General features: G+C 40.1%; 2 protein-coding genes across 2 annotated transcripts in view; one reads left to right on the forward strand and one right to left on the reverse strand.

The window, feature by feature from the left end:
• Nucleotides 1-11,338, forward strand: part of LOC107557441 (NACHT, LRR and PYD domains-containing protein 12-like) — a 35,743-nt gene extending 24,405 nt beyond the window's left edge. Inside the window, exons 6-10 of the mRNA XM_016240858.1 lie at nucleotides 1,019-1,171; nucleotides 2,949-4,024; nucleotides 6,457-6,630; nucleotides 9,714-9,887; nucleotides 11,161-11,338. Of these exons, the coding sequence (XP_016096344.1) occupies nucleotides 1,019-1,171; nucleotides 2,949-4,024; nucleotides 6,457-6,630; nucleotides 9,714-9,887; nucleotides 11,161-11,338 (1,755 nt within the window). The remainder of the gene's footprint in view (nucleotides 1-1,018; nucleotides 1,172-2,948; nucleotides 4,025-6,456; nucleotides 6,631-9,713; nucleotides 9,888-11,160) is intronic.
• Nucleotides 11,339-15,291: 3,953 nt separating this feature from the next.
• ggcta (gamma-glutamylcyclotransferase a) lies at nucleotides 15,292-16,118 on the reverse strand. Its single transcript, XM_016240859.1, has 2 exons — nucleotides 15,878-16,118; nucleotides 15,292-15,441 (listed from the first exon to the last, which is right to left on the reverse strand). Exons 1-2 carry the CDS (start codon nucleotides 16,031-16,033, stop codon nucleotides 15,292-15,294), a joined length of 306 nt encoding a protein of 101 aa, XP_016096345.1. The 5' UTR covers nucleotides 16,034-16,118.
• Nucleotides 16,119-17,065: the final 947 nt, after the last annotated feature.

The following is a 17,065-nucleotide window of genomic DNA, read 5'->3' on the forward strand; positions in this document are numbered from 1 at the left end:
GATGACCTACAGCCAATGAGAGACCAAGATACAGGGCAGCGGGAAGTTCGGGGAGGAGTTATATGAAACGTAGTTTGAGGACCAGTGTTGACATAATCCGCGATTGCCGCTGGTTGTTTTTTATGTCAGCAGGTTGAAGCGACCCCAATAACATGATATTTAAGCCCTGGAATGTGAATTGTACCTGGAGAACCCCTCCAAAAAAAAAATTATTTTACCCCCTGAACGCGGTAACTGGGGGACCCCCTTGAAAGCAATTGGGCTATTTTCAGGCTAGTTTTGAGTAGTAATTGGTCGGGGTTTTTTGGGGGGAGAACGGCGCCCCCCCCCACACCTGAGAGCTTGAGGATCCAATAGCGTTACGAAGTTTTACTGAGAAGCCCTTTGTAATATTAGCATTGGTTAAATATTTGTAAAACCCTCTGATTTCTATTATTTAATAATAACGAATTATAATAGAGATTCACGGCACACCTGACTGGGCTAGGGTATGGCAACTGCCATACTCTGCCATACAGAAACGCCGCCCCTGGTTCCCACATCCAGCCTAGAGAAAGTTCCTGTTCCCACGTCCAGCCCTGAGAGGGCTCCTGGTCCCAAGTTAAGCCCGGAGGCTCATAAATGCCCGCCAACCCACCCTCTCCTGCCTCCTCCACTGCTGTTGTCTGGCAGCCCCTCTGCTCGCCCTCAGCCCACCATCAGCACGGTGTGAGCTCCGCGGGACTGCCATCCTCCAGCGTCGCTGTGGCTGGAGTATCCCTTGATTCCGCCTCCAGCCCTTAAGCCCCGGATTCCACCTCAGCCCATTGACCCGTCGGCTCCACCATGGATCCTAGCCCCCTCCTCTCCGCCATGGCCCGGCAGTCCACTAGCTCTGCCAGGCTCCCTCGTCCCTCCGGCTCCGACTTGGTCTGGCGTCGACCATCCTGCGCCTCGGGACTCCACTCCTCTGGCTACGCCTCGTCCCTTCGTCCTTTTGGCTCTGTCGGGTTCCTTCATCCCTTCGGCACCTCCTCAGTCCTCTGTCGCTCCGGCTCCACCTCGCCCTTTCGGATCCATGCCTCCGTGTCAGTCTCTGGCACCATCTGCTCCGCCTTGGCCCTCCGGACCCTCCCCGTCGCCCAGGCTTATAGGCTCTCCGTCTCTGCCTCAGGCTCCTCCGCCGCCATTGGTCAGCCCCCTGGAGTCGGCGGCCATTCCTCCTCCATGGCTCCTCCCTCAGTCGGCTCCACCATGGGCCGTCATCATGGCTGTGGCCTGAGTCCCATTTGGCTCCTCCTGCTCCAAGTCCCTCCTGTTTCCTCTTTGGCTCCTCCCTCCATCGTCTATCGTCACCTACCTGGACTATGTCTGCCGGCCCCCTCCTGGGTGTCCCTTCTGGGAGGGTGGCCGATATGTCACGCCCCTGGACTCTATCTGTGTGTTTTTCCTCTCCATGTGCCTGCCCTGACCTAGTTTTCCCATGTGTTTGATTGCTCATTAGTTCCAGGTGTGTCTCATCATCCCCTTGTCAAGTCCTGTGTATTTATAGTGAGTCCTGTTCTGAGTTTCTTTGTCTGGTATTGAATGTTCGTCTTTCCCCGCTACGTGTGTGTTGCTGGCTCCTTGGATGTTAATTAAAGTCTGTTTGTTTGAAGTCTACTCCACGTCTCCTTGTTTTTCGCTCTGTGCTTCTCACAATAGAGCATCGTGACACTAGCAACACTGTATCTAAAAAGAAGTTGTTCAATATTAACTTCTTGTTTATTGAGATTGTGTTAAAGCAATATAATAACAAAATTATTCAGTTGGTCTGAATATCAGCACAGCTTGTGCAAACAAATCACAGCCATGCTGGTATTCAGACCAACGGCACTGTCATTTATATGGTGTTGTTCATTTATTTGTTTAATTAAGGTTAATTTACTTTTATATAATTTTTTACCTCTTTAATTTATGTTCTGTAATCTGAACATATGTAATTTATTATTTTTAATTATAGTCATGACTCTCAACTGGTCCAGAGCAATTTTAAATCAAATCTGCTGAAATGAAAGCAATTGGGCTATTTTCAGGCTAGTTTTGAGTAGTAATTGGGCGGGTTTTGTAGCGGAAACCTGGCAACCCTGCACCAGATAGAGCTGTTGGCGATTCTTCCTATTGTAAATTCATGCAGTGTGTAACCTCCTGTCGTAGTTCCATCGTGCAGTGTGAACACAGCAACAACTGAATGCTAGCCCAGATAGTCGTTCAGTGTGAAACCAACAGTGATGCGACGTCTTTGAAAATCATGCAGTGTGAACTTGGCATAAGGGAAACGCAAAAATGATCATGATATTATGTGTCATAAACGTTATCAACTGTCAAAAACAGTAGCATTTAACACTAGTACACATAGATCTGTAGAACAAGTAGGTTACAGAATGAAATGAAATACGCAAAAACTAGCCATGAAGAAGTCTATGCTATGTCATTCAGTATAGTAACATTTCCCCAAATCATGCAATAAACTTTCATAAGAGCAGTAGACAAAGTTATTGTAGTTGTGTATTGTTGCAATAAACAATAAGGGGGAAGAAAGAAAGCTAAAAAAGTAAATAATTAAACAACACTGCGTAGTCAAAATCTCATGATATAAACGATTAAGCGCCTATGCACAGGATATTTTAAACGCAGGCCTACAAAAGTATATTTTATATATATGGCTAGACGGCAAATAACCTACTTTTCCGCTCTTCAAACACACACAAACATTAGCCTTTTACAGACATAGTGTTTGAAGAAAATGCTTTACTATTCAAACATCAGTTATTTACCCTTGCATTACGAAAAAGCAGAGAAGCTGAGAGCTTGAGGATCCAATAGCGTTACGAAGTTTTACTGAGAAGCCCTTTGTAATATTAGCATTGGTTAAATATTTGTAAAACCCTCTGATTTCTATTATTTAATAATAACGAATTATAATAGAGATTCACGGCACACCTGACTGGGCTCAGAAGGAGGAATACTTCAGGAAGAGAATCAGAGATCAGAGTCTGGCCAATACAATCATCTCTCACCTGGAGTCTTCAAGGAGCCTCCACATCATGTGCCACCTCCCAGTGTTCTGCTGGATCTCAGCCACTGTTCTAGAGAAGATGTTGAGTCGAGCAGAGAGTGGAGAGATTCCCAAGACTCTCACTCAAATGTACACACACTTCCTGATCATTCAGACCAACATCAAGCAAGAGAAGGACTATGAGAAGACAGTCAAAGATGAAGATATGATTGTAAAACTGGGGAAACTGGCTTTTGAGCAGCTTGTGAAAGGCAACCTGATCTTCTATGAGGAAGACCTGAGAGATTGTGGCATTGATGAGACAGAAGCATCAGTGTACTCAGGATTGTGCACTCAGATCTTCAGAGAGGAGTTTGGATTGTTTCAGGGGAAAGTCTTCTGCTTTGTTCATCTGAGCATCCAGGAACATCTAGCAGCTCTATATGCACACCACTCCTTTACAGACAAGAACAGAAATGTGTTTGACCAAACCAAACAAAGTGTCTTCTCTACATTTTTAAGATGGATGAGTTCATTATCTGGCCTGCATCAGAGAGCTGTGGATGAGGCTTTACAGAGTAAAAATGGACATCTGGACCTTTTCATGCGTTTTCTTCTGGGTCTCTCATTGGAGTCCAATCAGACTCTTTTACGAGAACTACTGACACAGACAGGAAGCTGCTCCTACAACAAAGAGAAAACAGTTCAGTACATCAAACAGAAGATCAGGGAGAATCGTGCTCCAGAGAGATCCATCAATCTGTTCCACTGTCTGAATGAACTGGGTGATGATTCACTGATGCAGGAGATCCAAGATTATCTGAAATCTGGAGAAATAAGAGAAACCAAACTCTCCTCTTCACAGTGGTCAGCTATGGTTTATGTGTTGCTGACATCAGAGCAGAAGATGGATGTTTTTGTTCTAAAAAAATTTATTGGATTCCAAAATACAGCAGATGAAGTTCTTCAGAAGCTGCTGCCTGTGGTTAAAGAATCCAGATCAGTTCAGTAAGTCACACTGAAAACATTCACTACACTGATAAAATATGATCACATTTATCATTTTAGCATGTGCTTTCTTAAAACTGGCAGACCCGCAGGGGCTGCCAGTTTCACTATTGGCCTTTGTCTTGCTCAGTTGGGCCTTAAAGGGTTACTCTACCCCAAAATGAAAATTTTGTCAATCACTTTACCCCCATGTCGTTCCAAACCCGTAAAAGCTTCATTCGTCTTTGGAACACAATTTAAGATATTTTGGGTGAAAACCGTGAGACTTGTGTCTGTCCCATTGACTGCATAGTAAATTACACTGTCAAGGTCCAGAAAAGTATTGAAATTAGTCATCAAAATAGTCCATATGCCATCAGTGGTTCAATCTGAATTTTATGAAGCGACGAGAATACTTTTTGTACGCAAAGAAAACAAAAATAATGACTTTATTCAACAATTTGTCTCCTCCGTGTCACTGTAGCACCATGCATACGCTCTTCTGTGTCAGCTGCACCACACGGATGCGTTTTCTACGTTTATGTATGCCTTGATTTGAACGAAAACGCGGGGCTGACACAGAACAGCGTACTCAGTTTGCGTTCAGTGGATACTCTCCAAAATGGCGCTACAGTGACACGGAGGAGACAAATTGTTGAATAAAGTCACTATTTTTATTTATCTTTGTGAACAAAAATATTTTCGTCACTTCTAGTGTTGTCAAAAGACCCGGTACTTCGGTACCAAGTCAGTACTAAAAAAATGAAAACGTTTTTTAAGTACCGGTGGTACCGAGTCCCGAGTTCTTGATGCGCTATCTGAAAGGTGCACAGATGCGCTCTCTTTATAAAAGCACTGAGACGTGGCGACCTCAAAATGAGGAAACACATCAAACTAACAAAATACTTTAAAGACAGTCACCCGGATCAAATGAAAGAGTTCAAGCAGGCAAGTTTCATTTTCCCATACATTGATTTATTTGAGGCGCCCGCCACAATATCAAAACTCACCGCCACAAATAGATTTTCCAAAAGGCTTTGAATTCGTTGAATAAACATGAACACTGCACGTGTCAAAGTCGAAACCCGGTGCAGGTGTTTTTATATCACTGTATTTCTGAAGGAAACCGACTGTCTTCAGAAAATTATGGATGTCATTTTCATTTCATCTTGCCTGTAATGCCTGAGCAGCGTTTGTGAGCTGAGCGCTGCTTTGTGTACAGCCGTTACCGGGAAAACCTCCATCTCTCCCGCTTTACAAGCGCCTCCTGCTGGCAGAGAATGAATTTGCATATATATGCCACCACAAATAGAGTGCAAGTCTGTGGGAAACACCGCTTCTGTTATGAATATTATTCAATATTTTAATTTGAATGTCGGATTGAAATGAACGCTGCTATTAGAGTAGTTAATCATTAGCATAAGTGTGGCTAACGCTAAAATAATGAGCATTAGAATGAGGTTTCTTTATTAATTATTATGCTCTTATGACTTTTATTATCATATCATTATCATTATTATCAGGCCATGATGATATTTACTATTTTTACACACCAGAGGCTTTTAAATGAATTGTGAATCTAAAATATGCGTGTTAGAGAATGTACAAATGGTTAACATTGTTTGTGTCATATCAGTCAGAAAAGCAGTTTTTGGGTTTTTTTTTTTTTTTTTTAGCTAACTTAGTTGTTATTCTTGGCTGAATAACTCTAGGTTTTCAAATCCCTTTAAATTAAATATGTACACAGTTTGGATTAAATTAAAGTATTGTCAAATTTTTTAATAAGCATGTTTTTATGTTTTGCTTTGGTACCGAAATTGGTACCGAGAACTGTGGATTTTTACTGGTATTTGGTACCGAATACTGAAATTTTGGTACTGTGACAACATTAGTCGCTTCATAAAATTCTGATTGAACCGCTGATGGCAGATGGACTAATTTGACGATGTCTTTCATACTTTTATGGACCTTGACAGTGCAATTTACTTGGCAGTCAATGGGACAGTCACAAGCCTCCCGGTTTTCATCCAAAATATCTTAAACGGTTTCCGAAGACGAACTAAGCTTTTACGGTGTTTGGAACGACATGTGGGTAAGTGATTAATGACAAAATTTTCATTTTGGGGTGGAGTAACCCTTTAAAGGTTTTATATGGAACATTTGAGAATCTATTATTAATGGCTCCCAGTGGTCGTTATGTGCACTGCAGCCACATTTTTTTGAGCGAGCACTGTCCAAAATGGATCATGTGAACAGATGAAGTCATTAAAATTTATAGCGTATAGAAAGTTTATGTTTGACTCTTCAGAGTTGGCATAAATGTCACATCCACTGACATGATGATGTTTATGTGTATGCTATAATGTCTTTTTGAATTACATTTGTAGTTCTCACATTTTTTATTTAATTTCAGCTGGTGTCTGTTCATTATGTATGTTCTTTATCCTCTACAGGTTGAGGGATTGTGGCGTCACAGATGAAGGTTGTGTTGCTCTGGCTTCAGCTCTGAGATCAAACCCTGAACACCTGAGAGAACTGAATCTGTCTGGAAACAAACTAGGAGCATCAGGAGTGAATCTGCTCTCTGATCTACTGAAGGATCCTCTCTGTAAACTGGAGAAACTGAAGTAAGATCATCTCTCTGAGGATCAAACACACTGGTACACACATAGAAATATTAACAAATAGTTTATAGTTGTAGTTCTGACAAGGATGTATGATTATCTGTAGAGTTTTATCCACATATCAGGAAATATGCCAAGTGTAAAAGGAGAGGCAAATTTCCGTTACAAAAAATGCTTCACACACACAATACAGTTCAGAGTTCACAGTCTCGTCATTCCTGCTGCAACACTACAAACACTTGTGGTTTGTGAGTTTGCTGTTGAACATGGTTCAGTTCCAGATAGTTATTGACCTTCAGAGACAAATTAATAATTAATTTTTCCTCTGATTACTTGGCTCAAGATCATTCAAATGCTTCGCATGCTTTAGTGTATTCAGACCAAACTGGTGTGTTTAATGACAACCATGCACAGTTTCAGCACAGTGCTGCCTAGTGGTCAGGAGATATGAAAAATGGCTATTCTTGCTTAAAACTTGTGAACGGTTTGGCCAAAAATCACAAGACTCCCTTTGCAGTGGGTATGGAAAGTATTCAGACCCCCTTATATTTTTCACTCTTTGTTATATTGCAGCCATTTGCTAAAATCATTTAAGTAAATTATTTTTCCTCATTAATGTACACACAGCACCCCATATTGACAGAAAAACACAGCATTGTTGACATTTTTGCAGATTTATTAAAAAAGAAAAACTGAAATATCACATGGTCCTAAGTATTGACTCCTGAAAAAGGGAGCTGATTGAGACGATGCACCCGATGTTTTATGAACGCATTGGTATATCATAATGAAATTTCTAAAAATGCTAATAACTTATAAACAGTTTTGCCTGTTGTCATGTGACTGGTCTTGTTAGTTGGATTATGCAGAAAACATTGTTACAATTATGCCATAATCAGCTGAACTTCCTGTCCACCATTTTGATTTATTTTGAAATCTACTTTTTCAAACTTCTCATTGACTGTTGGTCCAATTTTTCACCAAACTCGACCGAAGTCATCTTCAGGCTGTACTGACAAAAAGTTATGGATTTTGTGTTGATCGGCAAAACAGTTTTCATTTACTGCCTTAACAAATTTAATTGCATGATGCTAAACTGTATCTGAGGCTGTATCTCTGCAAAGCTTTGACATACTGATACCAAACTTTGTGTCATTGCCACGTCATTGACCACACCACATCAATTTGATAACAGTGACACCTATCGGTCAAAATGGAAAAACTCATATTAATAATGACTGAATTTATGATTTTTCAGCCAGTTTGAATAAAATCACCTTAAAATGTCTTTAATTACGCATGGTTGCGTTTGGCCTTATCCCCCTTGTCATCCTTGCTCCTCATTCTGCCCTTTTTAAAAAAAAATTGTTAAGTATGTTTTAGGCCATGTCCACACGTACACGGGTATTTTTATAAACTGAGTTTTTCCTTCCTTTTAAAAAAAAATCTCCATCCACATGAGAACGCAAACGCATGCTATGAAGCACTGTCAAGAGCATGCCAAACCATCAGGTGGCGATATAATCTCAACCGTAAAGCCATGTTGGCCAATCAGAAGCCTGAAAAAGTTTCCAGTAGGTGGAGATAATGGTACATACTCCGACGTCTCAAGCCAAAAACTCCGGTTTCGCTGTCTACAGGATAACACTGCAACCGGAGTTTTTGAAAATCTTCACCCTAGCAGGAGTTTTAAAAAAATTTCAGTTTCAGTGACCTGGTGCAGCGTTTGCGTGTGGACGAATGGCCAAACCACGTAGAAAAAGCTGTGGTTTTGAAAATAACTGCGTTCGTGTGGACAGGGCCTTAAAGGGTTAGATCACCCCAAAATGAAAATTCTGTCATTAATTACTCATCCTCATGACGTTCCAAACCTGTAAGACCTTCGTTCATCGTCTGAACACAAATTAAGATATTATTGATGAAATGTGAGAGCTCCAGACCCTGCATAGACAGCAACGCATCTGTAATGTTCCCAGGTCCAGAAACGTAGTAAGGACATCGGTAAAACAGTCCATGTGACATCAGTGGCTCAACTTCAGTTTTGCGAAGCTACGAGAATACTTTTTGAGTGCAAAGAAAACAAAAATAACAATTTATTTACAACAATTATAACAATTATTCTCCCCCGAGTTGCGTCTTCCGCTATTTCGGAGAGTACCCAAAAGCGTAATCGATGTGTTGTTTACGTTTGGGGGAGAAAGCACGCGCATGAACGTAATCTGCGTAATCAGCATTGTTTACGCTTAGGGGAAAGCGTGCGTATGCATTGTGATACTCTCTAAAATGGCAAGTATTTAAAATGGAAGAATTGTTGAATAAAGTCTTTTTTTTCCCTTGCGTACAAAAAGTACTGTATTCTCGTAGCTTCGCAAAATTGAAGTTACGCCACTGATGTCACATGGACTGTTTTACCGATGTCCTTACTACGTTTCTGCACCTGGGAACATTACAGTTGCGTTGCTGTCTATGAAGGGTCAGAGAGCTCTCCGATGTCATCAAAAATATCTTAATTTGGGTTCCGAAGATGAATGAAGGTCTTACGGGTTTGGAACGACATGAGGGTGAGTAATTAATGACAGAATTTAAATTTTTGGTGCGATTTCAAGTTTTCCTTTCTCTTTGGAGTCTTACAAGCTGTTCGTGAATAGATAAGATCCCTAAAGTTGCAAAGACTAAAGTCTCAAACCCAAAGAGATATTCTTTATAAAAGTTAAGACTTGTCCACGCCCTCCCAAAAAACGCCTCGTTTAAACACGCCCCCACATGTCTACGTCCCTGTGTGGGAAGATTTGCATAACGCCGCCCAAATGTTTACGCAAAGAATGAAGGCGTAAGTTTTATTCTCGCTGTAGTATTGTTGCCGCCGCCATGTCGAGACGCTGTGGGTTTCATTGTGAAAGCGAAAAGAAAGAAAGAAAAAAATATATATATTTAATGATATTTTTGTGTAGAAGCGTGTCTGAACCTTAGACTGGAACTGTTAATCATGTCATGGATTAAGTCCCTCTTTCTGATTGTGAAGTTTCTGCTTATCTGAGCTGTAGCTCCTGAACTGAGAGAGTGAAGCATGTCATTGTTCTCTACAGGTTGAGGGATTGTGGTGTGACATATAAAGGTTGTGCTGCGCTGGCTTCAGCTCTGAGATCAAACCCCTCACACCTGAGACAACTGGATCTGTCTGGAAATAAACTAAGATCGTCAACAATGAATCTGCTCTCTGATCTGCTGAAGGATCTTCACTGTAAACTGGAGATACTGTGGTAAATCTTCTGAGAATTGCACACACTACTCACAAAGAAATATTCACAAAAAGTTCATGGTAGCTCTCATAAGGATAGGATCCATTTGTAGAACTTTATCATGTCAGGAAATGTACCAAGTGTAAAAAGGAGAGACAAGGTGTATAACGAGACAGGTGAGTCTCGTTATCCATTAGAGTTGTTGTGAAGGTGATGATAAGCTATTTTACAAATGCATGTTTTGGGAGTTTGCTGTTGAACATGGTTCCTCATTTCCAGGTTGAAGGAAAACTTTTTTGTTGCCCTGAGAAACTTTGCATTTGTGAATGCAAAAGCTTTGAAATATACAGTATTTTCTCTTCCCATCTCATCTTTTTTCCCCATCACCATGTCCCTTTAGGGGCTCCATAACATACTGATGAAAATGGATAAATATCCACTTTTTTCTTCCCGTAAGAGTGGGTGCAGCCATTTGTAAATTTTATGGGTATGACTTCCGGTCTCATCCGCATCCAGCTATTTTTAGCTGTACAAAACAGCTTGTTTTGCTGCTTGATATTGCAAATTGATGTGTCTTACCATATTATTTTAATGTATTACCTTAATTATGAGCACACTGATTTGTAGAGCAAACAGTGTTACCGTTTACTGCACGTTGTTATTCTTCTCGTTATTTCCCTATAGCGGATAATGATCCGGAAGTCTCACCCATAGGCTTACTTCTGTGTTGAGGAAAAAGGTGGATAGACAGTGTTATATCCATTAAATAAAGCAGATAGTGACCCCAATGCAAATTTGTGAATGACTGTACATTTTTGCTTATTATATGCCTACTTACCAAATAAATAACAAATGGACATAACTTATTTTATAAATGGGAAGAAATATGAGATAAAAGTAGAACAGCTATGTAGAAAATATTGTAGCCTGAGTTAATGGTTAATAAAAAAATAACGTTTACAAATAATAATCAATAATAATGATCAACTATATTAATAATATTTGGTTCATATCTTTAAAAAAAAAAAGTCAGTGCAAATCTTCAAGCCTTCAAACTTTCAGGCTAGGCTTTCACAAGCCAACCTAAAGTTAATTGCATTTCATAAGCAATTATTCATTTACAAATTAAGCACTGAACATAATGATAAGCAACATGTAGAAGCGGGTCTGAACCTTAGACTGGAGCTGTTGATCATGTCATGGATTAAGTCTCTCTTTCTGATTGTGAAGTTCCTGCTTATCTGAGCTGTAGATCCTGAACTGAGAGACTGAAGAGTGTCATTGTTCTCTACAGGTTGAGTTATTGTGGAGTCACAGATGAAGGTTGTGCTGCTCTGGCTTCAGCTCTGAGATCAGACCCCTCACACCTGAGAGAACTAGATCTGTCTGGAAATGAACTAAGATTCTCAGATGTGAAGCTGCTGTCTGATCTGAAGGATGATCCACATTATAAACTGAAGACACTTAAGTGAGTAGTTATGATTAAAAATGTACATTTAATTGGTTGCTATTTAGTGCTATTAACCCTTTCCCTGGTGAGTTTAAAATATTCTAGCGGTCCCTCACCACAGTGCACCAGTGAAAAGGGACCCCTTTCAAACAGTGTCGCGTTCCGAACGTTGTTTAAGTGACATATACCAGTATTGCGGTATTTAAAGAATTCATATCATAACAAAAATAAACACCGGTATTCGGTATGAACCAGTATACCGCCCAGCACTACATTCAGCAGAAGACTCGCACTCCCCGTTAATCGGCGAGGCACGGCCTTCGCTAACAAACAGCACTCCCACTCGTCCCGTGAGCTTTCTGAACATGACCCCGGTATACAGCGGCGTTGCTCAGAATTCAGAGGGCGAGGCGCTCCACCCTCTGTGTCTTTTTGCAAGCGCATGGCGGTCCATTCCGGATTGGTTGCGGAACGTAATAGAGCATGACTACACGCTTCAGTTTCGGCGCAGACCTCCCCGGTTCAATGGCGTGGTCATGTCGACAGTTCTGGCACACAACAAGCCAGTGCTGAGGCAAGAAATTCTCAATCTCCTCACGAAACACGCGATAGAAGTGATCCCGCCAAGCGAGAGAGAAAGCGGGTTTTTCCGTCCAATCTTAGACCTGAGACCCATCATTTTCAAAATGACAACACTAAAGCTGATACTCACGCAGATTCAACCCGGAGATTATCTTTTTGCAAGCGCATGGCGGTCCATTCCGGATTGGTTGCGGAACGTAATAGAGCATGACTACACGCTTCAGTTTCGGCGCAGACCTCCCCGGTTCAATGGCGTGGTCATGTCGACAGTTCTGGCACACAACAAGCCAGTGCTGAGGCAAGAAATTCTCAATCTCCTCACGAAACACGCGATAGAAGTGGTCCCGCCAAGCGAGAGAGAAAGTGGGTTTTACAGCCGGTACTTTGTCATCCCAAAAAAAGATGGTGGTCTCCGTCCAATCTTAGACCTGAGACCCATCATTTTCAAAATGACAACACTAAAGCTGATACTCACGCAGATTCAACCCGGAGATTCGTTTATTTCGGTGGACCTGAAGGACGCATATTTTCATATACAGATCGCCCCTCTTCACAGGCGCTTTCTGAGATTTGCGTTCGAAGGCATAGCGTATCAGTTCACGGTGATGCCGTTCGGGCTAGCGCTGGTGCAGCATACATTTACGAAATATGTGGATGCGGCACTTTCCCCTCTGAGAGCGAGCGGAATACGCATATTGAATTATTTGGACGATTAGCTGGTTTTGGCCCATTCGGAGGATGTGCTCAACAGCCACAAACACGCTCTGTTACTTCACCAGGAGAGTTTAGGTCTCTGTGTGAACAAACAAAAAAGCGTGTTATGCCCCAGCCAGTCAATCATGTATCTGGGGGCAATGTTCAAACTACATTGCGCATGCTTACAATCACTTACAAAGATACATAACAGCTACAAGTGTAAGTGATCCCGCCAAGCGAGAGAGAAAGCGGGTTTTTCCGTCCAATCTTAGACCTGAGACCCATCATTTTCAAAATGACAACACTAAAGCTGATACTCACGCAGATTCAACCCGGAGATTCGTTTATTTCGGTGGACCTGAAGGACGCATATTTTCATATACAGATCGCCCCTCTTCACAGGCGCTTTCTGAGATTTGCGTTCGAAGGCATAGCGTATCAGTTCACGGTGATGCCGTTCGGGCTAGCGCTGGCGCAGCATACATTTACGAAATATGTGGATGCGGCACTTTCCCCTCTGAGAGCGAGCGGAATATGCATATTGAATTATTTGGACGATTGGCTGGTTTTGGCCCATTCGGAGGATGTGCTCAACAGCCACAAACACGCTCTGTTACTTCACCTGGAGAGTTTAGGTCTCTGTGTGAACAAACAAAAAAGCGTGTTATGCCCCAGCCAGTCAATCATGTATCTGGGGGCAATGTTCGAACTACATTGCGCATGCTTACAATCACTTACAAAGATACATAACAGCTACAAGTGTATGCACTACTTGCTTTATGCAAGCACTATATAGGATAAATCACTATACAGGATTTACCCTATTATATTTTATCGACACAAATTGATAGGTGAAACAACAAACAGCCACCCACAAATAGTCTATAAACAAAGCATCAGGCTGTCTTTGAGTTCACATGAACAACGGTTAAAGTTACTCGTCATCAGGCTACAGAAGAACACCATAATTCCTCCGTTCAATTAGGCCTAAGACATCGAGAGTCACGCAGACCTATAACAACCCAGCCACGACACATAATTGCGAATAACATGCCTTACCTTAACACAGAATGGACCACAGGGTCCAGCGTTTATATTTTTTCTACGAATCTTTGAGTTAACGTACTAAACATGAGTGGAATTTGCACCGCAGCGCCCCCACACCTTGATGCTCATGACAAGAATAGCATGTATAGTTATCTTTATTGAAGTGAATTAGGTTTAAATCACCGTCATGCATGAATGAATTATATTTTTGCAATTTTACACATAATAATCCACGATGATCACATTACACAAAACTGAAATTGCACGTCAAAATAACACATTGTCAATATTTTTTGAGACCCCCCAAAATTTCACAAAACATAAAATGTATTTAATTTAATATTGTTGTGCTGTATAAAAGGAAAGACAGCAACACGCGAGAACCCTTCTTCCGGATCACTGGCTACCGTCGTTGGACCAGTGGGCGGACCTTACAGTATCATACATTTTTTTCAGGGTCAAAGGATAAAAGTCATCATCCATGGCGTTTTGGATTTGACATTATAAACTGGATGATTAAATGGGGCTTTTTGACACCATTTATCACAGGATTATATTATCATATTAATAGAGCAAAGTTTGTTTTAATTGTTCTAGAGTGGATAGTGCAGTAATGTCACATGCATTTGACTGTCTGTGTTTTACTTTCCGGTTTTAGATGTTAGTCTGACCTTCTCTGGATCAAACATCACATTCAACAGAATCAACCGACACAAACCCATAGTGATCATCACACACGGATGTGTTTTTTTTTTACTTTCCATGATCCAATACTTGATCCAAAGGCAAACAAAGAAACCTTTTGTTTCTTCTTCAGAACTGACATTTGTACTGGTGCCCCATTTTACATAATAAGAAAGCTTTTACAAGCTGATTGTGACGATCAGTGTATCTTCTGTTCAGTTCTTATTACAAAAGATTTCAACCCAACATGTGCCTAACATTGGGTTAAAGTCCGGGACTTTATTTATGATTAATTGACTTGATAAGTTTGAAAAAAATAAATAAAAATAGGTAATTTCCTGCGGGTCTGTAACACTAATGAGTCACATGACACCGGGGAGAGAAAATGGCTAATTAGGCCCAATTTGGACATTTTCACTTAGGGGTGTACTCACTTTTGTGGCCAGCGGTTTAGACATTAATGGCTGTGTGTTGAGTTATTTTGAGGGGACAGCAAATTGACACTGTTATACAAGCTGCACACTCACTACTTTACATTGTAGCAAAGTGTCATTTCGTCAGTGTTGTCACATGAAAAGATATAATAAAATATTTACAAAAATGTGAGGGGTGTACTCACTTCTGTGAGATACGGTATATTTAATTCTCGAGTAGAACATTTTCAACATATGGAAGCTTTACAGGGTGCAATAAGGATGCTCAATCTAGTGGCTGCTATCTGACTAAGCTGATGATGAAAGCCTATGTTATAGCTTTTTTTAACTTGTATACTATTTTGTCAAAGACGAAAGTACTAAAAACCAGCATACTACAACTTCTGCTTGCAAAATAAATAAATGGACATGAAATACCGATATGAGATGTATGCTTTACTGTGTGAAAAGAAACATCAATATCCCATACAATACTGATCATGAATACAAGATGAAAGTGTGATTTTGGGAGAGATCACAGTCCCAGGTGATCTCACCGGTCTAAACTGGGCAGGTTTTGGCTGTCTATCCTCCACACGACTCCCCAGACCTCGTCTCCTTCACTCTCCTGTATTGTGGCCACTCCACCGTGCCAAGCGCAGTCAGTGCAGTCGCCCGAAAGACCGAAATTCAGCCTGTAGTCCTGAGACACAGTAAATCTCTTACAAGACAGTCATGCTTTGATATATACAATGATACTTTATAGAGTACTATAGTACATGTCCATCAACATCCTGTTGTATGATGCTTTTTTTTATATATATATATATATATTTTTTTTTTAATAATTTTATGTTATAAAAATTTTTTTTTTTTAATTCCCACTTTCTAAAAATATTTTCACAAATTAAAAAAATTTAATATTTAAAAAAAATATATATATATGTGAAGATTTTTTTCATTCAAATAAGTAAACAAATGAGTTAATAATTAATATATCTAACCATACAGTTCTATAATTAGAGGGGGAAATGTAATAATAAACTATTTGTTTTCCAAGGTAACGTTAACATTGTTTCAAAATGCAATTTCCTTACAATCCTTACAATGTTAATCAATCAAATAATGTGTTTGTTTACCTGTATCCTGCCGACGCAGTGAAACACAGCGGATGGGTTTTTCAGCTGAAGTCTCTCTTTCAGTAAATTACTGCCAAAAGCAAAGTACATGAAAAACCCGCTGGATGACATTTTATTAACGCTGTGCCCAAAGCAACGTGAAGAGAAGATATGCATACGCGTTTTAAAAAACAAATCCTGGGGGCTTTTATAACCTTTGAAAGCTCCAGTTCGTTTGGCTAAAGACAGCTAGCTAGCTAAGTGTCAGATTCACTAAGGAATCGTTCTCGTGAGTCGACTCTTTAGAATGATTCACAACCGGAGTAACTTTTACAAGGAAGGTGCCTGTGAGTTGGGTTAGGATTTTGATAATAATAAAAAATAATAATTTAATTGATGTTGATTATGATGTCAGCTACATGCGGTATTTTAAATAACAATGAAACGCAAAAAAAAAAAAAATTGGCTCGTTCACATGAACCGATTCGCTAAAGGCAACTGACCCGTGCAGTTTGCTCACAATTTTCAAAATAAAAGCCCCAAACGTCCTTTCACGCTAACACAGATGTGTAAAACAACGTTTAGGCAATATTGGTCCAACACTTTTTTTTTGTTTTTAAACTAAAGGAAAAATAACTATGTTAGATCATAAATTTTTATGGAAAGTAAAGATATGTTTAACATATTTAAAAACCAAAACTTTATTGGATCAGGATTTTTGAGCATCGTTAAAAAAAGGAAAAGAAAACGAGACTTTTGTGCATAACCAGAAATACTTGAATTAAGAATATATATTTTAATATAAAAAGTCCATTGTATTTCCAGGTTTCCAATGAACAGCAATCTTACACGATGAATGGAGAGGTTTTCAGTAGCAACTGCAGTAGATCCATTACAAACTTGGGTATTTTGGTCTAAATTCACTTTTTTTTTTATAAATAAATAAGCAGCAATATTATTGGGCTTCAACACAGGCCATTATAGCTTAAAGGGGTCCTATTATGCTTTTTCACTTTTTCAACTTTAGTTAGTCTGTAATGTCGCTGTTTGAGCAAAAAAAAGATCTGCAAAGTTACAAAGCTCAAAGTATGTGAAAAATAATGTGTTTTTCGAACAACCTAGTATGAGAGCCTGTTCTAGTACACCCCCAAAACAAAATCAAAACTTTGTAAAAGAGCATAATAGGACCCCTTTAAATAAAAAGTAACA

This window comes from Sinocyclocheilus grahami, unplaced genomic scaffold (genome assembly GCF_001515645.1).
Source record: "Sinocyclocheilus grahami isolate Dianchi unplaced genomic scaffold, SAMN03320097.WGS_v1.1 scaffold603.1, whole genome shotgun sequence".
Classification (NCBI taxonomy): domain Eukaryota; kingdom Metazoa; phylum Chordata; class Actinopteri; order Cypriniformes; family Cyprinidae; genus Sinocyclocheilus; species Sinocyclocheilus grahami.

Coding starts and splice junctions, on each gene's coding strand:
- ggcta (XM_016240859.1), bottom strand. CDS start 16,033: ATGCATATCTTCTCTTCACGTTGCTTTGGGCACAGCGTTAATAAAATG. Junction 15,442..15,877: donor ACTGCGTCGGCAGGATACAG/GTAAACAAACAC, acceptor ACTGTGTCTCAG/GACTACAGGCTGAATTTCGG.